Genomic DNA, 21,851 nt, shown 5'->3' with positions numbered 1-21,851 from the left:
TAGATCTGCCTGCTGCTGCTGTTCCTCAGTAGCTTTGCTCTTAGGAATGTGAGCATCAATGTGTCTCACTCTTCACTGGAATTCTCTCGACTTCGATCGGCAATGTCTTGCCACAGGTCAGGCTGCCCAGATGGGTTTTCCTTTCCTCTGCCAGCCATTCTTCTTCCAGTTCTTTAGCCAACCCCATAGAGCATTGGCTACCATCCATGAGTCGGTGTAGAGATAAAGCTTTGGCCATCTCTCATGTTCAGCTACGTTGAGAGCTAGCTGGATAGCTTTTACCTCTGCAAACTGACTGGACTCTCCTTCTCCATCCTTCGCCTCTGCAACTCTGCGTGTTGGACTCCACACTGCAGACTTCCACCTTCGCTTGTTCCCGACGAGACGACAGGAACCGTCTGTGAACAAAGCATATTTCTTCTCATCATCAGAAAGGTCATTGTAAGGAGGAGCTTCCTCAGCACGAGTTACTCTCTCCTCTGGAGGTTTAGCACAGTTGGTATCTTCAGGCCAACTTGAGATCACCTCCACCAGACCAGGTCTTTCAAGATTTCCCATTCGAGCTCTCTGTGTTATCAGAGCCATCCACTTAGACCAGGTGGAATCTGTGGCATGATGTGGTGTGGAACCTTTGCCTTTGAACATCCAATTCAAAGCTGGTAATCTGGGAGCTAAGAGAAGTTGTGATTCAGTTCCAATCACTTCAGAAGCTGCTTTTACTCCTTCATAGGCAGCTAGAATCTCTTTCTCTGTTGGAATATAATTAACCTCTGAACCTCTATAACCTCGACTCCAGAAGCCAAGAGATTGTCCACGTGTCTCACCTGGAGCTTTTTGCCACAAGCACCAGGTTGGACCATTGTCACCTGCAGCCATGTACAAAATGTTCTTAATGTCTGGACCATCTCAGACAGGTCCCAGACCCACTGCTTGTACTACCTCTTACTTTATCTGGTCAAAGGCTGCTTGTTGTTCAGGTCCCCAGTGGAAACTGTTCCTCTTTCGAGTCACATCATACAGAGGTTTCACAATCTGACTGTATCCAGGAATGTGCAGTCTCCAAAATCCCACTATCCCCAAGAAACGTAGAGTTTCTTGCTTGTTTGTGGGATTTGCCATGGTAGAGACTCTATTTACCACATCCACTGGAATGTGTCGGTGTCCATCCTGCCACTGCACTCCCAGAAACTGGATCTCTGTGGTAGGACCTTTCACCTTGTCTCTCTTGATGGCAAAACCTGCATTCAGAAGAATGTCCATGATTTTGTTACCTTTCTCGATGACTTCCTCAGCAGTTTTACCCCAGATAATGATATCATCGATGAACTGGATGTGTTCTGGAGCACCACCTTCCTCCAGAGCATCGTGGATTACTGCATGACAGATGCTGGAGCTGTGGATCCAGCCCACTGGCAGTCTGTTGAAAGAGTACTGGATTCCTCTCCAGGTGAAAGCAAACTGAGGCCTGCATTCCTCTGCTATGGGAATAGAGAAGAAGGCATTAGCAATGTCTATGGTAGCATACCATTTGGCCTCTTTGGATTCCAGCTCATACTGGAGTTCCATCATGTCTGGTACTGCTGCACTCATAGGCGCTGTTACTTCATTCAGGGCTCGGTTGTCCACTGTCAGACGCCAGTCTCCATTCGGCTTTCGCACAGGCCACACTGGACTGTTGAAAGGTGAATGAGTTTTGCTGATGACTTTCTGACTCTCCAACTGACAAATCAGATTCTGAATGGGCAACAAAGGGTCACGGTTGGTTCTGTATTGTCTGTGATGCACAGTCTGAGAAGCAACCGGCAACTTAATGTCCTGAATCTTGTGTTGTCCCACAACTGCAGATTCATCAGAAAGTTCAGGTCTAGCAGACAGCTTCAGCTTTTGTCCATCAATTTCTACAGAAGCTACTCCAAAAGCCCATTTGTAACCTTTAGGGTCCTTGAAACGCCCTTCTCTCAGAAAATCAATTCCCAAAATACAAGGTGCATCAGGTCCGGTCACAACTGTATGCTTCCTCCACTGCTTACCAGTTAGACTTATATTAACCTCTACCTTACTTAACTCTTGAGATCCACCAGTGACTCCCAGAATAGTTATGGACTCTGATCCCTGATAATTTGATGACAATATGGTGCACTGAGCTCCTGTGTCAACCAAGGCCCTGTACTTCTGAAAGTGTGAAGTGCCAGGCCACTGGATGTACACATCCCAATAGATTCTGTTATCTCCATTATCCCCTCTCCTCCCCCTGGCGGGAGGCAGGGCACCCCTAATTATGGGGAACATTTCCACAGGTGCAACGAGCACACTGTGCAGTGTTAGAACTGGAGTCCACTGTTGGAGCTACTATAGTTGTCCTGGGGAACTGTGGAAGTAACAGCTACCCTTCTGGTATTGCTACCCTGGGTTCTGCCACTTTGCAGTTCCCTCAGTCTCCTGAAAAGATTAGGAAGTTGGTTGGCCATCCCACCTGTTCATGTTCTCACCAAACTGATCACGCTAGAGTTATCCAAATAGGTCCTACGTGACTTGCCTTGGTGGTCTGTTTTGGTTTGGTCCTGTTTTGGAATGACCTCCTTGGAGGACGTCTATTCCTCACAGCTGAAACCTGCACCCACCTGGAGGAAGAATTGGAATTATCTCTTTGTGCCAATTGGCATATGGAATCTTTGAGCTCTTTCATGCAATTCTCAATTTTTCCAGACAGAGTTTCAATGGCTGAAACCAAAGAAACACGTGTCATGCTATCATCCAATTGTCTTAGTTGATCAGTGAATTGGCCAACCGTAGGAGGATCTCCACCATAATTTCTTGCCACAATTCTACTTGCCAAAATGTTTGCATAATTGGAAGGAGCAAGTTTGATGAGCTTTTTAGCAAGACCAGCTGCCACAGGGATATCATCAGGATTCAGAGTATCATGGTCACCATAGAGTATCTCTCTAATGGCAAACTCTCTCAGACGCTTAATTCCCTCATCTATGGTAGTCCAGGGCTTAGGATTCCATCGAAGGTCATCTCGGGAAGGGTATCTCGGGAAAACCGCCATTTAAAGGCGTATCCACAGATTAACCTTACCGAGAGCCTTGCCTAGATGTCTATCTATTCCATTGTCCTTTGAGAGAGTTCCTAGCTGAGCTGCTGACTTGTCTCCAACTATTAGAGCTGGAGCACCTGTATCATAACACCTAGCAAGCCAAGATAGGATGGGTTCCTTATCTGCTCTGAGGTAATCTTTGCGGACATTGCGAATCTCCTCCCTTGGTGACGAGCAGCTCTGCAGGTCATCCTCCTCTTCATCTATCACATCTTCCTGAACGTTTTGTCCCCATAATCCTGCTGTCACTCTCCTAAGGATCTCTTTAAGCTGAGAAGCACCACTGCCAGCTGCTGTCTTAGCTGCATCTCCATCCTGTGATGATCTCAATAACTCAGCTATATCTCTAAGACAAATCTTCTCCTCATCTTCAGCAGGCACTTTCCCAGCAGAGGTTCCCTCACCAGGATCAGTCTCCTGCTCTTCTCCTCCATTAGCTCCACTAGCTCCTGGATCAGCTTTGGCCTTTCCACCTCTGGTCTTTAAGACTGCTACTTGTTTAACTGGAGCTGTGTTTGAATTTACAGCCATCCTGATAGACGCTGACAGGTCCTGATCTAAATCAGCCACCGTGGGGGCCCCTTCCGGTCCTGTCATGGCGGACGGAAATGACCTTGCCTCACTACCGGTCGCCATCTTGGGAATGGGAGCCACCCCTGGCTGCTTGCCAAAGTCATAGAGTGGAGCATTTAAGGCTGCTTTTCCAATAGGTTTTGCTATTTTTCTAACTGACGCAGCCCCTTCCTCGTCACTCGAGGACTCTGCGGCAGATTTAGAGGAACGCCTACGCTTCCTAGATTTTTGCTTAATCACAAAACATGGTCGAGAAACCTTTTTCTCTATATATAGAGCCCACAGCAGATAGACATTAATTATCAGCGACAGCAGGATTACACCCGTCAAATAAATCACCTTAAGATCCCAGCCAGCACTTCAAGTTACTCTTTGACCTCCTGAAGTGTTAAACTCCCTTATCTCGATTGGCAAAGTGGAAGACGTTCTATTGCCATAATTAGTGAGCCGAAAAAAAACCCAAACAGTGTTTATACAACAGCTGGATCCTATGCATAAACCACAAATAGATTTTACGCACTAAATATTTACCTATCTGGTCTAACATCAACCCGATGCAGTACCGGTAGACCAACATGCCACAGACCGAGAAGAATAAACGTTCTAAAACCCAGAGCACCTTCATTTCGTTTCTCCGTCTGAGACAAGCAATAAATCAACTTAATTACTTAATTACCAGGCCCCACATTGGGCGCCAATAAAAAAAGGAGTGTGGTGGTTTGAAAGGAAAGGCTCTGCTTTCCCTCCCCCACTGAGAAAGAGACCACGGCTAAACCCAGTCGGAGAAATGAGATTATGTTTTACAAGGAAACAGATTCTATGTAACACAACAAATACAGGGATTTTACAATATATACAGGAATATACAGCAAATGAACTCAACCAGAAACCAGACCCCCCACAGAGGGGGCTTCCCCCTGTGCCCACTTCACCCCCCTACCTCCCTTCCCCCCCAAAAGAGGTAGAAAAGAGATTTGGACGGTTAACAGGGCAGGAAAGGAAGAAAGGCCTGGCACAGGAGTTAGTTCTTATCTTAGTTGGCCAGAATCCCAGAAGCAGATCCAGCTGAGAGGGACAGCGAAGGAAGGAAGACTGAGAGAAAGTTCCCAGCTACGCCTGTGTCTAACAATCTCACCTCCCACAATCCTACCAATGAAATTAGTTTAGAATACCAAAATATTTTATAAACATTTAGCCAGTGTGCCCCTTTCTTAAAGGCACAGCGTCAAACGGCCACACTCTTTGAGGTTCTTCTAGTCCAGGGTCAGTGGTCAGGGCTTGGCCTTTCTGCTTCCTAGACCGAAAGCAAGTTTTTCTGCCCTGAACTTTGCCTTTGTCTCCCTGCAATCCTGGCCTCTAACAAGCTGCTCTAACGAGTCCCTGGGGAGCCTTTGTCAGTAACAAGCCTCAGTGAGGCCAATCAGTGCTTCAAGGTACTTTGGAGTTTGCTTCTGCCTTGGACTTGTTGAGAGGCTTCTTGGCAGTCCCTTGGCAGAGTCTCCTGGCAGTACCTAAGGATGATGTAATCAGCCTCAGAATACTCCATGGGTCTCATTAAATACTGCTGAACCTCTAATTCTTGCCAAGGTTTCTGCAGCTAATTGGAGAGGTTTTTATTGCACAAAGCACCTGATAAAAGATATTTTTAAAGGTATAGTTCAATACTTTTCATCAGGAGTTTTCTCTTTGTAAGCAAACCACAGCAAAACCTGACAAGGTCCTACCCTGCTCACTGCTCATCCTCACTCATCACTGCCCCCAGCAGAGCCACAGGTGAGGGACAGGATCTGCCTTGCCAGGGGCTGGGGGTCAGGGCTTGGCCCTTTGGATCAATGAAACCCCTCCAGGTTTCCTCAGCAGCAGAGCCACCTTGAGCTGCTTGTCCTGACCTGTCAGCACTGCCTCAGTTCTCTGCTCTCACCACAGCCTGGAGATGCTTCAGTGCCTCCAGTGATGCTTCCCTTGCATCCACTCTCTCCTTCTCCTCTAAGCAGACCCTGGGGACCCTTTCCCAGTATGCTTCACTGGGACCCATTAAGAGTAGAAGAAACTTCAGAGTTTGACTCTGACTTTGACTTCTGGAGAGGTTTCATCAGCTTCTCAGTCTCTGAGGTTCATGGAATTGGCAGCAAAGCCACCAGAGGGCTCCTTTAAATGACTTGGGCTGGTCTGCTGCTGCTGAGCTGGGCCAGGCTCCTTGGCATGATGGAGCTCTGTCCGGGAGCAGCTCCTCTGCACAGCACAGCAGGGCTGAGGGCACTGCCAGGGGATCTCAGGGAGATGAGGAAGGCAAAAAGAGCTTCAATCTGGATGCTGAGAGCTGACTGGAGGAGAAGTCACTGCAGTTCCTGACAGGGTGAGTCTGTGGCTGCAGGGCAGTGCAGCTGCAGTTCCTGGAGGCATCTCCTAAAGCTGGGGCTGGGTGCTGGGGCAGGGACTCTGCTGCCTGTCTGGCTCAGCTCTCAAGCAGCTCGGGGAGCTCTTCATGCTGCTTTGGGGAGAAGCTGTGGTTGGAAGGAGTCACCCTGGGCAGGGCAAGGCAGGGTAGGGGAGGGCAGGACAGGGTCCTTCTGCTGTGGAGAGGCTGCTGTGTGGCTCAGGGCTGCTCTCAGCTCCAGCTCATGCCCAGATCATTTCCAGGGGGGCTTTTCATGTCTGTGTTCAGGCCAGGGGTTCCTGACCCAGGCTCTGCTCTCCTGAATCTTTGCTCCCACTGTCTCTGGCCTGGCTGGTGAGGAGGAAAACTCAGCAGTGCCTTTAGAGCAGGGCCTGAGCCTCTTAAACCATCACACAGAGCTTTACTGGGAACCTCACCAAATGCCTACACTCCTCACCTGAGGGCTTTCCTGAGTGGCTCTCTGTCCCTCTCCTTGCCTGTCTCAGATGCTCTTTGTGTTGTTTATGGTTCTCTGGACATGGAAGCCTCAGCTGCAGAGTCAGGCACAGACACTGTGAGATCTTCAGTGCAGGTGGAACCACAGCAATGAGGTGTCCCAGCTGTCCTCCAGCCTGGGAAGCTCTGGGCAGTGCAGGCTGTGAGGCTGGCAATGAGCTGACTGCAGGAGCTGCCATGGTCATGCCTTGGCTGAGTCTTTGAGGTGTCCATCCAGGCTGTGTTGCCTTCCAGGGGACACTGAGCCAAGTGTCTCCTGGACTAGAGGTGGGATGCTGAGACCCTGAGACACTGAGTGGTGTGTGGTGGATGCCTCTGCTCTCAGCAGTGTCTGGTGGCTTCTCAGGGTGACATGGGAGCATGGTCACCCTCCAGCTGAGGTGCAGAGCAGGGTGACTTAGAGTCCATGGGGAGCTCTCCCACTCTTGCCTTTTACCCTAAGCCATGACCAAGCAGTGCTTCAGCCTTGGAGCTGAAGGAAGGTCTCTGAGAAGAAGCAGCAGCAGGGGACAGGGGAGGGTCTGTGGGGAGTGGTTTTGGTTGTGCTGAGAGAATTCTCTTCTGATTTGTCACTGTCTCCTTTTCTTCTGACAGTGCCTCATGGCCAGAGGCAGCAGATGGCCAACAGCAGCTCCATCACCCACTTCCTCCTCCTGCCATTCTCAGGCACAAGGCAGCTGCAGCTCCTGCACTTCTGCCTCTTCCTGGCCATCTACCTGGTTGCCCTGCTGGGCAATGGCCTCATCATCACCACCATAGCCTGGGACCACCACCTCCACACCCCCATGTACTTCTTCCTCCTCAACCTCTCCTTTCTTGACCTGGGTGTCATCTCCACCATTGTGCCAAAATCCATGGCCAACTCCCTGTGGGATACCAGGGACATCTCCTATGCAGGATGTGTTGTGCAGGTGGTCTTCTTCGTATTCCTAGTTACAGCAGAGTTTTATCTCCTCACCATCATGTCCTACGATCGCTACGTTGCCATCTGCAGACCCCTGCACTATGAGACCCTCCTGGGCAGCAGAGTTTGTGTCCAGCTGGCAGCAGCTGCCTGGGCCTTTGGGGTTCTCAATGCTCTGCTGCACACAGCCAATACATTTTCCCTGCCCCTCTGCCAGGGCAATGCTGTGGACCAGTTCTTCTGTGAAATCCCCCAGATCCTCAAGCTCTCCTGCTCCACATCCTACCTCAGGGAACTTTGGCTTCTTGTGGTTACTGTCTCTTTTTCATCTGTCTGTTTTGTGTTGATTGTGGTGTCCTATGTGCAGATCTTCAGGGCAGTGCTGAGGATCCCCTCTCAGCAGGGACGCCACAAAGCCTTTACCACCTGCCTCCCTCACCTGGCCGTCGTCTCCCTGTTTATCAGCACTGTCTTCTTTGCGTACCTGAAGCCTCCCTCCTTCTCCTCCTCATCCCTGGATCTGGTGTTGTCAATTCTGTACTCAGTGGTGCCTCCATCAGTGAACCCTCTCATCTACAGCCTGAGGAATCAGGCGCTGAAGGCTGCCCTGAGCAAACTGATCCCTGGATGCTTTCAGAAGCAATAAATTCTTCTGCAGAGCAATTCTGATGTCACTCAGTGCAGGCCCAGCCTGGCCTCTGTAATTTGTGGTGGTGTTTCACTCTTTATCAAACTGTCATCCCTCTTCTAACACATTCTCTGCTTTGCTGACCAAGAGTTTGTGCAGCAGGACCTCTGCTCTTTCTTTGCTTACTAAAATAAAGAACCTTTCATTAACATTTTCCTTCCTGAGATCCTTCCTCCAGGACTTCTCCAGGGCTTTCAGGTCAGGTCCTGTGCTTATTTGGGGGATAGAAATAAATAAAGACCCCTTCAGTAACAGGTTTTTTTCCTGAGTACCTTCCTCCAAGCCTCTGGAGCTTCAGGGAAAGGTCCTGTGTGCAGAGGAAGAGGGGCAAAGACTCCCAGCACAGCAGGACTGCCAGGGAGCACCAGCACCTGGACTTCCAGGGCTGTTCTCTTTCCAATTCCAGCCTCTCCTGGGTCAGTGCAAGGCCTGAGTGCTGTGGCAGCTTGGTCATTGTTCTGCTGCATGCCAGCCCTGTGAGTACAGGCAGGGACAGGCCATGGGAACTACTCTGACTGAGCTGGCCCCAAGAGCAGTTCCACAAAGACAGATGATCTGCTCAGGGCAGAGTCTGAAGGCTTAGGGCTTCATCCAAAGTTTCTCTCCAGAGCAGGTCCAAGGAAGCGTCCCAGGGATGCAAACAGCAGGGAACAGCTCAAGTGTGAGTGTGCAGGGCTGGGGCACACAGCAGTGTGCTGACACAGAGAGGCCTCCTGCAAGAGGCCTGAAGGAGCAGCACAGCGTGCTCTGATCTGTATCTCTGTTCACTGCACAGCCTGGGGAAGCTGTCCCAGGGCAGTCATCCTAGACTAGCCTTTACAACCACTTTTTCCAGCAGTAGACTCACACTCAGCTTGGACAGGCTCTTTGTCCCTCCACAGGAGGACATGGCCTCAGGAGGTCAGCAGTGCCTGTTTGCATTGTGCAGATGAGATGTCAGCAGATGAGCTGAGGTGAATCTGAGTGAGCAAACACTATCAGCTATTGCTGGGGGTGCCAAGGCTCTGGAGGTTTGAGGAGCCTCCCAGCCTCTGGCAGGCGCAGCAGGAGGCCAAGGAGATTCTTAGTCTGTTGCAGGGCAGGGCCTGTGTGAGTGATGGGGAAAGACTCTGTCTCTGAACATCCCACACTCCATTAGGGGTCCATGAGGCCAGCTCAGATGTGGACACCTGACAGAGCTAGGACATTGCCGTGTGTCACCCCAGAACAAACCCTACTGGCCCAGGGAGATTCATCTCAGATGGCTTGGGCAGGCTCCTGTCTGCTCACATCACCCTTGCTGGACTGTGCCCTGAGATGTGCACAGAGCCATCCCAGAGGTTCTGGGCTCCTTGGCAAAGGCCTCTTCAAGAACACCAAAAAGGAGGATGGGGAACATTGCAGGCTGGTCACCCTCAGCACAGTCCCTGGGAAGGTGAAGGCTCAAACACCTCTGCAGCCATTTGCAGGCCCTTGCAGGACAAGAGAGGTACTGCTGAACCCATATGGGTAGGGGAAAGAAGGGGATGTTTTGTGCCTGGACCTTAGCCAAGTGTAAGAGTCTAAACTCCTTGTGTGACTCAACAAAGATAAAATCACTTGCTGCTTGCCCAGACAATATGTTGTTGGGCAGAGCCACTGGAAAGAAGGTGCAAAGACCAATCCTGGATGCAAATCACCTTGCGATTGCATTGTGATAACACTGACTGCAGCTGGCCTACAACAATGGCCCAAGGACCCAGCCATCACACCTTCAGGACAAGATCATTTCCAGCTTCAGATACCCCCATGAAGGGAGGATGGCGAGATGTGTAATGGGTGTGTGGGCAGGTTAGATGGAGAAGGGGAAGGTGGAGGCCCTCCCCACCTTCAACTAGACCCCTGCCTAAACACACAGGAATGCACCGAAAGATTTCCTGGGGAACGATACCTGGATATTTACCTAAGGAGGATTTCCTGGCTCCTGAATTCCTGAGGGACAATGCTTGGACACATACCTAAGGACTAAAAACTGTATAAAAGACTTGAGCAACTACTGGCTTAGTGAATTGAATTAGTTCAAAAAATAAGGCTACTAACGCTTGATAAGCGGGATAATCAATTAACAGAAGGGATCGATTTATTAATAACAATTTTTCCGCGCCAAACGTTAATAAACTTATATACAATTTGTTTAGGTTCGGGTATCCGGTGGGGAATAACTTACACAAAATGTTGGTAATTCTAATGCTGTGAACACTTTAGTTGGACCTAGAGTAACTACACTCCTGATATCAAACTCACAATCGAAGGGAGAGCGAGGAGCCGCAATTCTTAATCCACTAACAAACTTGGTCTCCTTTGCTCCCTGGTGGAGCAAGGCAGAGGGCAGGAGGGAAATTAATGTCCAATATGCTTTAGGAATTCAATAATCAATATCACTTACGAAGCGATATTCAGTCCGGAGATTCCGAACCAGTCCAAGATGTGATGTTGAGAGCAGCGGTTAGAGAAGTTTGTAATCCAGAACTCTGTTCTCGGTATAATTTTGTAAAGCCAAGGAAAAATAAAGAGAAAAAATAGGATCCAAGCACAATTGCCCAACACTGAAAGCGAAACTGGAGTACACGTGGTGGATGCTGGTGGAGGGGGATGGGCGAGCAGCACCCACCTTGCCGGCAGGAGACAAGCCAGGGCCAAAGGAAGTAAAAAAAAAGGGGGCCGGGTTACTGAAGAACCCCTCTGTTTAACTGCTGTTTTGAAACAAAACTGACCACTGGCAGAAAAGTAGTTTGAAACTTCGCCAATCACCTTCTGGGCATCAGCACAGTGGTGAGTGGTCAGGATACTGGCCAAACAGGTTTGGCTGGCCTTTTATTGGTACATGTTTTCCTTTGTCTATCTCCCCCAGCTCCTAGTCATGTCCAACCAGGACACTTAGGAAGAAGAAAAACGCAGAAGACGAGCATGCCGCTGAGGAGGAAGGAAGCAGACTGAACCCTCTCTCCATGTCCTAAGTCCCGCTTGCTGCCACTCATGGAGCTGAAGAAGCAGCCCAGAGGGACCTCATCTCTTCTCCAGCCAAAGCCTCAGCACCCTTTCTCTACAGACCCAGGCTGCCCAGAGGGATCACATCTCTTCTCCAGCCAAAGCTTCAGCACCGTTTCTTTACAAACCCAGCATCTCCTGCAGCACCTTTCCTCCACAGACTCAAACTGTCTTGGGGGGGGTGTGGGGTGAGGGGTGTGGTAATATAATTCTCTCTCCCTTCTCTCTCTCCCTCTCTATCTTCTTCCTCTCCCCTTCTTATTTCCGTTATATTTATGTAATAAATAGTCTAGCTGTTGATATTTTGGCCTCATTTGTGCCTCTAATTTCACAACACGGGAATATTCAAAAGAACCGAGTCTCTTTTCCTCTCCGGACCAAGACACCAGGGCTTTGCCATGGTCCCCCATAGTGTTTTTAAAGCCAGAGTGCTGAGAGCTGGAGTGCAGAACTGCAGGAGGTGGTGGCTGGGGGATGGATGAAGCCCAAATGTCACCAGTGGAGAGTCCTCCTGGCAGACACTTCCCAGTGGTATCCCTCAGGGCAAGCCCTTGGGCCAGCACTGTGGAATGTCTTCATGAACTCCCTGCATCATCTGACCCAGGGCCTTTGCAGTTCCTCTGGTGATGAAGCCAAACTGGGCAGAGCCCTTGAGGGACCTCATCTGCTTAACCCTGCCCTGAGCAGGATCATTGGACAAGAGGATGTGCAGGAGTCTCCTCCACAAATGCAGCAGGACAGAGCCAGCAGCTTCTCCACTCAAACCCTTGGTAGGCAATCTCCCAGATGGATCTGGTGAAACTTTGATCTGCTCAGGCTCTGGCCACAAGGAGGCTGATGGCTGAGTGTGCAATCCTGTGCTCAGCTGTGTCTCAGGAACTCACCATTCAGTAGGAAGCCAAGGACTGGGAAGGGGGAGGTGAGACCATTTATGCCTCCTGAGAGGATTGGCCAACAGCAGGAACACAGCTGGCAAAGGGACTGTGAGGTCAGTTGTGTCTGCAGGAGCTGACAAGGCAGCCCTGGGCTCATGGCTGGAAGATGGGCACAGTGATCTGTCAGATGCCCTCTGCCAAAGGGCCTGGGCTGATGGTTTGGCTGCTGTGTCTCTGCTGCCTGAGTATCTGATGGCACAGCAGCAGGCACAGGGCTTGGTGCTGTCCATCCAAGAAACTGCAAGGCCAGCAGCCTTGGGAGCTCCTGGTGAGGTAGGAAAGAGCAAGAGGGAGGAACACTGCCAGATGGTGCAGCCTGGCAGGTGCAGACTGGCCATGAGAAGCAAGAAACCTCTCTCAAAGGGCAGTGCTGTGGCCTGGGAAGATCTCCAGAAGGAGTCTGGGATCAGCCCTTCTCTTTGTGTCCCAAGGAGCAGAGTATGAGTGTGCGCAGGTGTCAGTGAAGGCATGGGAAGGCCAAGGTGGGGAAGTGAGATGAGTGTCTGCAGCCTGCAGGGCAGGAGAAGCAGCTGTGAGACAGTGCAGGACAAAGCTGTGGTAGAGCTGGCAAAGGGCAATGGCAGTGGTGGGAGTCATGAAGAGAAGGCAAGGCTGTGCCCTCTTGACTCTGGAAATTCTCTGCCCCTGAGGCCTGTGAGGAGATGTTATCCTAAGGCACTGGGAGGGCCTCACTGCCTCTTTCCACAGCCCCAGGAAGGCTGGGGACTGTCAGGCCCTTGTTCTCCACTCAGCATCAAAAACCCTACAGGGATCCTAAAGGAAGGCTGTAGAGGGACTTTACATGAGGGTGCCTGGTGACAGGGCAGGAGGGAAAGGTTTTAAAGTAAGGAAAAGGAGATTTAGACTGGGTCTTAGGATGAAGTTCTTCTGTATGAGGGTTGTGGGACTCTGGAATAGACTGCCCAGGTAGGATGCCCTCTCCTAAGGGTGTTGAAGACCAGGCTGGATGAAGCCTTGAGCAGCTGAGTCTATTGGAGAGGCATCCCTGCCTATGGCAGGGAGGTTGGAGCAGATGAGCTCTGAGGTCCCTTCCAACCTAGGCCATGCTATACTGCTATGAAACCCACAGCCCACTCCCACTGCACCTGAAGAGCCTTGACCCACACATGAGGGACAGGATCTGCCTGCCCAGGGGCTGTGCTCAGGCCTTGGCCTTTGTGCTCCAGAAAGCAGAGCCAGAGTTTGCTCTCCTGCACTTTGCCTTTGTCTGCTGCAATCACAGCCTCTCCTGAGCTGCTCTAACGAGTCCCTGGGGAGGCTTTGGCAGTACCAAGCCTCAGTGGGGCCAATCAATGCTTCAAGGTACTTTGTGTTTTGCTTCTTGCTTCTTGCACAGTTTCTTCACTCTTCTCTCAGTACCTGAGGTTCATGGAATGATCCCCAAGTGCCCTGAGGAGCTCTTTGAGTCTCTGTTGTTTACTTCCAGATTTCCAAGTGCACCTCACAAAGCTCAGATTTTGATGGTAAACTATTTGATTCTTTCTCAGATGAGGACAGAGGTGACAGCAGCATCCACCAAGCCAGAATGATGCAGGCTGTCTGCTCAGGGGGTCTGGACTGGGAGCAGAAGCTGTCCTTTGAGGCCTGACATTGAGTGGACAACTTTGCTCCTCACCCTCCCCAGCCTCCCCATTGCTGTCCCTACCCACCTGGGGCTTACATCCCTGCTCCTTGCATTAGACTTCTCCACTGCTCTCTGCAGCTGGAGCTCACAGCTCCATGGCACCAGCTGCCCCCTGCTCTCCTTAGAGAACTACCTGCACACAGCCACAGAAGAATTGTTGCTCTTTGGAAGCAAAGCAAAGTCAAGGCTGAGAAAGTTGCCTCAGCAATCCAAGCCCTCAGGAGCCATCTGCTCAGCACAAGCTGTCTCTCAGCAGCTTGCCTGTCCACAAGGATGAGGCAAAGCCAACAAGTTGTGACATGGCTGTGATTTCTCAGTCAGTCAAGAGGTCTTGGGAGTGAGAAGCAGATGAAAAGGTTGGATCCTAGCAGTTCTTCCTTATGAACCAATGTGCAATCCCCAAAGTGATTCAGCAGAATGTGTTCTAATCAAAGAGTCTCTGAATTCCAGAGTGGATAAGGACAAGGCTGACCCTGACTGACTGCAAGGGATCCTGAATTCAAATCTATTTGTATGGCTGTGCCTGGAGAGAAGACACAGGGACAGAGCTGGCTGGGTCCAGTGGAACATAGAGGCCCCCAACATGGTGACAGCAAAGGTGTCTGTCCAAATACACAAAGAGGTGGAGAAGTGGCTGGCAGAGAGGCTGCCCTGGAGTTCAGATTCCTTCTGCTGCAGCTCAGGGCAAACCCTCACAAAGCTTCAACATTCTCAGAGGATGAGACCTGAGCCTGGGGAAGTCTGACTCAGTGCTGGCCCTTGGTGCAGGTTGTGCCTGAGAGATGTCTGAGGGGGGAAGATACTGGACACAGCTGCTGTGATCCAGGAGAGCTACAAGGCTCTGGCTTTAGGGTCACTGTTTTTAGAGGGGGAGATCATTGACTTCCATCAGGTGTTTTTCTGAGCTGGAGAACCTTGGATGCTGAATCATCCTGGGATCTTTTGCCACTTGCACAGACCCTGAAGGTTTTGACTTTCAGAGTTTTCTATCACCTCCCTGTTGGCTGTGATCCAAGCACAGATGCACTGAGCTGGCAGGAGGTGACAAACCCTCAAGCCATAGGGAGGGAAGTGCAAGGCTGGGAGAGCCCTGGTCAGGGCTGAGCCATTCCTTGCAGGTCAGTCCTCTCCTCTGAACCCTTTGCTTCTCTCTGCCTGGGGTCATATTCTTCTCTTCTCTCCATCAGCCCTGCTCCTCTGTGCTAGGGAGGAGCAAAATTTGCAGATCTGCTCCTTGGAACAGGCCAGAAGGTAAAGAACCCAACTTTGGGACAGCAGCAAGATCCCAGGCTCCAGATGACCCCTGAGCACCTCCGAACCCTCTCCAGACCCTCCTTCCAAACCACACTTCACCACTTGTGGAGCTTTGAGGGTCATTGGCTGTGATGGGAATTGAGGAGTTCATCTCCCTGAGCCCCAGGTGGTCAGGAATCAGTTGCATGGCCAGAGGGGGATGGTTGGGAGGGCTACGTCCTGGGGGTGTCAGCCCCATCAGCACTACAGCCAGGGGACTCAGCACAGAAGTTAGGGCTCTGATCCCTCCATTGCAAGAAGTCACACACAGTGTCCTTACTTCTCAGTCACTTGGTCCCCAAGGATTTGCCCAAGAACACAGGGGTGACCATTCCTCTCAGCACCATGGCCTCTCAGAAGGACCTGGACAGGATCTTAGAGGAGAAGGATCACCTGAAGAATAATTTGGAGGAGTCAAAGCTCAGCCTTGAGGAAGAGGAGAAGTGGTTGATGAAGACATGGATGAGGACAGCAAGGATGAAGTATATGAGGATTAGGAGCAGGAGGATGACAATAATTACAAGGACAAAGGGGATGATGTGGAAGATGAGGAGGATGATATGGAATAGGAGAAGAATGAAGAGAAGGAGGAGGAAGATGAAGAAGAGGAAGAGGGCAAACCCATATCAGCCCCTCTGTGCCACCCAAGCAGCCACATCAGTGCCCTGAGGGTGGGCAAAGCTTCCCATCCAGCTTGGAGCTGCTGAAGCCCCACTGCCCCCAGCCCAGTGCCCAGCCCTCTGTCAGGTGGTGACTACAGCAAGAACTTCACCCTTGGCTCCAACCTCATCTGGCACTGCTGCGTCCACACCCAGAAGCAGCTGCAGCTCTGAGCTGCCTGAGGCAAGAGCTCCACCCAGATAGCCTCCCTCAGCCAGCACTGCAGCACCCACACCAGTACCAGCCATTCCCCTGCACAGGCTGCAGCAAGGGCTTCAGCCGCAGCCCCTCTCTCACCTGGCATATTCACCCCCACGCTGGTGACCAGTGTGCCCCAGGGGATACAGCAATACACCGACCCCGGCACTGCCAGGCCAAATGTGACCCCCCTGGAGGGCCTTCTCCAGCACACTGAACTGCAATCTCCTCTTTTACACCTTCTTTCCTCAGGAGCAAATGTGCCCCTGCCCTTCTCAGCACCAGCCAGTGCTGAGGAGAGTAATGACAGTGCTGAGTCAGCACCGCCGCTGCCACCACTGCAGCTGGGCTGGGATTTGGCTGTTTGTTCCTCAACACTTTGGGTTCCGGAGAGGCAAAAGAAAAACCTCACCCCAAGGATAATGCCTAATTAGAATGGAAACCCCAACCCTAGTAAAGTATTGTCTCTTGCTGCTTTTCTTTGGACATTTCTTTCCCAAAAGGCCACTTTGGGGTCATTTCTTCCCAGGGCCAGGGCTGGAGCCATGTGCTCAGTTCAGGGAGGTGTCCTTGAGGGGTCTTGGGAGAGTCTTGAAGGTCAAGTGAGGAAAGCAAAACAACTCATGTAGCCATTCAACAGGATCCGTTAATAACCTGCATGGACACGGAATGGATCACTCCAAAGCTTACACCTGCTTGTCCTGGAGGCACAAGTCTGAACATGCCCAAACACAAACCCCCCCCCTTGCACCCCCTCCCCATGGAGCTGGGGTGTTCAGCACAAAACTAGACCAAGGGCAAGGTGCTGGCAAGTCTGCAAAGCTGGACAGGCCCAGGCTTGTCTAGGCAGGGCCTGTGGTTGAGGGAATCAAAGGGCACATTTTGCAGCTGTGCCTGGCCATCTGCCACGCTTATGGACACCCTGTGCAGCTTCCCAGGGGTTGGGCAAACTTTATTCTCTAGGTTGAACTCTCTTGTCCCTCTCTTTCTTTCTCTTCTGCCATTGACCATGCTTGTCTTCAGCACCTTATTAATCCAAGCCAAGGTGGTAAACAACTCTCCCTTGCTGTACCAGGAAGCCCTGGGGTTCCCCAAGCCTATTTTGTCCACATGAAACTGGAACTCACTGTAGCTGCAGCTGGTGAATGCTGCTGGACTGGAAAGCAGCCTCTGCATGCCTGCTGCCTGAGTCTACAGCCAGAAAGCTGCTTTGCTCCACCTGTGACACCTGAGGTGCTGGTGCAAGCTGCTGAAGCCATGGTGAGACGAATAAGAACCGCTCATCCCACCCTGAGCACTGGAGAACTGTCAACCGCTTGCCCGGCCGCAAGCTGCCCTGTGAGCCCATGAGCCACAAGCTGCTCACTCAGAGCCCCAACAAGCTGCTGCAGCCTGAGCTGAGGGCAGTTGCCTCTCTGCTCACAGAGAAATTCTGTTCCAGGGGGAGACTGCTTCTCCCTTCCACACACCCACTCTGCACAGCTCCTTTTCTGAATGCCATATTGCTTCCAACCCCCTGATCATTTTGGTGTCCCTCTCCTGGACCAGCTCCATCAGGTCCCTGTCCTTCCTGTGTTGAGGGCTGCAGTAGGAAAGGAGAGCATCATAAAATGGCAGGATCCTCTCTCTCCATCTCTGGCCATGCTGCTTTGGATGCAGCCCAGGCTGCCCTTGGCCTTCTGTGCTGCAAGCTCACACTGCCTGCTCCTGGCCAGCATCTCCCCCACCAGCACCCCCAAGTCCTTTTCCTCAGGGCTGCTCTATCACCTCCTCCCCCAGCCTGTACTGATAGCGAGGATTGTTCCAGCCCAGCTGCAAGGCCCTGCTCTTGCTTTTGGTGAACCTCATGAGGGTCATCTGAGCACCACCTCTCCAGCTTCTCCAGGGCCCTCTCAATCCTTTCCCTTTCCTGTGTCATCTAAACAGCACCACTCAGATTGGTGCCATCTGCGGACTTGCTGATGATGTCTCCATCCCTCTGTCTATAGCAGTGATAAAAATATTAAACAGCACAGGATGGGATGAGTGGAATCAGTTTTGACTGGGGCAAGGCCTGGGCTGTACATGGAGATGTCAATGGGAGCCAGGTGGAAATGGGAGATGGCCCAGACTGGAAGTTGGTGTGATTAGGGTATGGAGTTGTGACTGTGACAGGGCCCAGGCTGTGGTGGGAGGGTTGAAAGGAACCCAGTATGTACTGGGATGAGTCCCAGACTGTACTGGGATGTGGCCAGGGCACTCAGGTTGTACTGGGATGGTTCCCAGTCTGCCTGGGAGGGGGTAAATGGATTCAGTTTGTACTGGGAGGGGTCCTAGCAAGGGTTCAGGTTGTGCAGCTTTTCCCAGGGGCAGGCACAGTCTCTACTGGGAAGCAGTCCTGATATCTGGTTTGCACTGGGAGGGAAGCAGTTGGTAGTGAGAGGGGGCCAGGGCTTCCACTTTGCTCTGGATTGAGACCCTGTACTGGGAGGAGATCAGGAGATGCAGTTTGCACTGTGAGGGGGCCCAGACTGTACTGGGTTGGAACCAGAGTACATGTTAACATGTGAAGGGATGCAGAAAGTACTGTGAAGGGACAAAGATGATTGAGTTTGTGCTGGGATCCCTTAAAAGGATGAACTTTGTAATATATGGGGAAAATAACAAAGCTTTTATTGGAAATGGGTCAGGACCCAGGCTGCAATGTTAGAGGACAGTAGGATCCAGTTTGTACTGGGATGAGGCCACATCTGTACTGGGAGGGGTTACAGGAACCATGTTTGAACTGAGTCTATACTGGAAGGGGGTCAGGGTATCCAGTTTGGACTCTGAGTAGGTGCAGTCTGTAATGAGAGGGGGTTGGGGGATGAAGGCACAAGGAGACCTCCTGTTCTGATGGCAGTGCTGCTCTGGAGCACAGCTCTGTCCCAGAAGTAGCCCTGGCCTGTCCCTGCCTGCAGTCCCAGCACTGCCACACAGCAGCACAGTCCCCAAGCTGCCAGAGCACTCAGGCCTTGCCTCAGCACAGAGGCTCAAAGGGAGAGGGTGGAAGGGCAGAAAGAGCAGCTGAGGACAGCCCAAGCTCTGGGGCTGCCTGGCACTGCTGCTGTGCTGGGACTGTGCCCCTCCACCTCTGCACACAGGCATTGCCCTGCAGCTCCACAAAAGACTTGAAGAAAGGAAGTCAAAGAAACAACTCCCTGCAGGGTCCTTTATTGTGTTGACCACCCAGGGAGCACAGCTCCTCATGTCTGCAGCCTCTGGGTCACCCCAGACAGGACAACACTGACCCAGAAATGGTCTGAAGAAAGACATTTGTGTGGCAACAACATTATCCCAAGGGGAACAGCACCAGCAGCAGCCAGAACTCGAGCAGCCAGGCTGCGCCAGCCCTCAGTGACATCAGAACTGCTCTGCAGGAGAAGACAAAGAGTTTATTGCTTCTGAAAGCATCCAGAGATCAGTTGGCTCAGGGCAGCCTTGAGCTCCTGGTTCCTCAGGCTGTAGATGAGAGGGTTCACTGCTGGAGGAACCACTGAGTACAGAACTGACACCACCAGGTCCAGGGATGGGGAGGAGATGGAGGAGGGCTTCAGGTAGGCAAAGATGCCAGTGGTGAGAAAAAGGGAGACCACAGCCAGGTGAGGCAGGCAGGTGGCAAAGGCTTTGTGGCGTCCCTGCTGAGAGGGGATCCTCAGCACTGCCCTGAAGATCTGCAAATAGGACACCACAATGAGCACAAAACACACAAAAGCTAAACAGACAGTGACTACAAGAAGCCAGAGTTCCCTGAGGTAGGATGTGGAGCAGGAGAGCTTGAGGATCTGGGGGACTTCACAGAAAAACTGGTTCACAGCATTGCCCTGGCAGAGGGGCAGGGAAAATGTATTGGCTGTGTGCAGCAGAGCATAGAGAAAGCCACAGGCCCAAGCAGCTGCTGCCATTTGGACACACACTCTGCTGCCCAGGAGGGTCTCATAGTGCAGGGGTCTGCAGATGGCAACGTAGCGATCATAGGACATGGTGGTGAGGAGGTAATACTCTGCACCAAGCAAAAAGAAAAGCAGAAACACTTGTGCAGCACATCCTGCATAGGAGATGTCCCTTGTGTTCCACAGGGAATTTGCCATGGATTTTGGCACAGTAGTGGAGATGGTACCCATGTCAAGGATGGAGAGGTTGAGGAGGAAGAAGTACATGGGGGTGTGGAGGTGGTGGTCCCAGGCTATGGTGGTGATGATGAGGCCATTGCCCAGCAGAGCAGCCAGGTAGATGGCCAGGAAGAGGCAGAAGTGCAGGAGCTGCAGCTGCCTTGTGCCTGGGAATGGCAGGAGGAGGAAGTGGGTGATGGAGCTGCTGTTGGACATCTGCTGCCTTGGGCCAGGAGGCACTGTCAGAAGAGAAGGACACAGTGACAAGTCAGATGAGACTTCTCTCAGCACAGCCAAAACCACTCCCCACAGACCCTCCCCTGTCACACAGACACCTGTTGCTTCTTCTCAGGGACCTTCCTTCAGCTCCAAGGCTGGAGCACTGCTTGGTCCTGGTTTAGGGTAAAAGGCAAGAGTGGGAGAGCTCCCCATGGACTCTAAGTCACCCTGCTCTGCACCTCAGCTGGAGGGTGACCATGCTCCCATGTCACCCTGCACAGCCACCAGACACTGCTGAGAGCAGAGGGATCACCAACACACCACTCAGTGTCTCAGGGTCTCAGCATCCCACTTCTAGTCCAGGAGACACTTGGTTCAGTGTCCCCTGGAAGGCAGCACAGCCTGGATGGACACCTCAAGGACATAGCCAAGGTATGACCATGGCAGCTTCTGCAGTCAGCTCATTGCCAGCCTCACAGTCTGCACTGCCCAGAGCTTCCCAGGCTGGAGGACAGCTGGGACACCTCATTGCTGTGGCTCTACCTGCACTGAAGATCTCACAGTGTCTGTGCCTGACTCTGCAGCTGAGGCTTCCATGCCCAGATATCAATCAGCAGTACAAAGAGCATCTGAGACAGGCAAGGAGAGGGACAGACAGACACTCAGGAAAGACACTCAGGTGAGGGGTGCAGGCACTTGGTGAGGTTCCTAGTAGAGCTCTGTGATGGTTTAAGAGGCTCAGCCCCTGCTCTAAAAGCACTGCTGAGTTTTCCTCCTTACCAGCCAGGCCAGAGACAGTGGAAGCCAAGATTCAGGCTTGGGTGGGTCAGGAACACCTGGCCTGAACATAGTCATGAAAAGTCCCCCTGGAAATGATCTGGGCATGAGCTGGTGCTGAGAGCAGCCCTGAGCCACACAGCAGAATCTCCACAGCAGAAGGACCCTGCCCTGCACTGCCAAGAGTGGCTCCTTCCAAACACAGCTTCTTCCCAAAGCAGCATGAAGAGCTCCCTGGGCTGCTTGAGAGCTGAGCCTGACAAGCAACAGAGTCCCTGCCCCAGCACCCAGCCCCAGCTTTAGGAGATGCCTCCAGGAACTGCAGCTGCACTGCCCTGCAACCACAGACTCACCCTGTCAGCAACTGCAGTGACTTCTCCTCCAGTGAGCTCTCAGCATCCTCACAGTCCTGGCCATCTTGAAGCTCTTTTTGCCTTCCTCATCTCCCGGAGATGCCCTGGCAATGCCCTCAGCCCTGCTGTGCTGTGCAGAGGAGATGCTCCCCACCAGAGCTCCATCATGCCAAGGAGCCTGGCCCAGCTCAGCAGCAACAGACCAGCCCAAGGCATTTAAAGGATCCCTCTGGTGCTTTGGTGCCATGTCCATGAACCTCAGAGACTGAGAAGCTGATGAAACCTCTCCAGAAGTCAAAGTCAGATTCAAACTCTGAAGTTTCTTCTACTCTTAATGGGTCCCAGAAAAGCATACTGGGAAAGGGTCCCCAGGGTCTGGTTAGAGCAGGAGACAGTGGATGCAAGGGAAGCATCACTGGAGGCACTGAAGCTTCTCCAGGCTGTGGTGAGAGCAGAGAACTGAGGCAGTGCTGCCAG

At 51.9% G+C, this 21,851-nt stretch overlaps 3 protein-coding genes across 3 annotated transcripts in view; 2 read left to right on the top strand and 1 right to left on the bottom strand.

The window, feature by feature from the left end:
* Positions 1-21,851, top strand: part of LOC128899309 (zinc finger protein 721-like) — a 586,691-nt gene that overhangs the window by 505,285 nt on the left and 59,555 nt on the right.
* Positions 7,181-8,116, top strand: LOC128899302 (olfactory receptor 14A16-like). Its single transcript, XM_054177681.1, has one exon. It carries the CDS (start codon positions 7,184-7,186, stop codon positions 8,114-8,116), a length of 933 nt encoding a protein of 310 aa, XP_054033656.1. The 5' UTR covers positions 7,181-7,183.
* LOC128899303 (olfactory receptor 14A16-like) lies at positions 19,309-20,244 on the bottom strand. The gene has a single exon (XM_054177682.1). It carries the CDS (start codon positions 20,239-20,241, stop codon positions 19,309-19,311), a length of 933 nt encoding a protein of 310 aa, XP_054033657.1. The 5' UTR covers positions 20,242-20,244.

This window comes from Dryobates pubescens, chromosome 43 (genome assembly GCF_014839835.1).
Source record: "Dryobates pubescens isolate bDryPub1 chromosome 43, bDryPub1.pri, whole genome shotgun sequence".
In the NCBI taxonomy this organism is placed as follows: Eukaryota; Metazoa; Chordata; class Aves; order Piciformes; family Picidae; genus Dryobates; species Dryobates pubescens.
This window is presented reverse-complemented; position numbering and strand designations above follow the sequence as displayed.

What these genes read in the sequence shown, in the direction of transcription:
- LOC128899302 (XM_054177681.1), top strand. Translation starts at nt 7,184, where the DNA reads ATGGCCAACAGCAGCTCCATCACCCACTTCCTCCTCCTGCCATTCTCA.
- LOC128899303 (XM_054177682.1), bottom strand. Translation starts at nt 20,241, where the DNA reads ATGTCCAACAGCAGCTCCATCACCCACTTCCTCCTCCTGCCATTCCCA.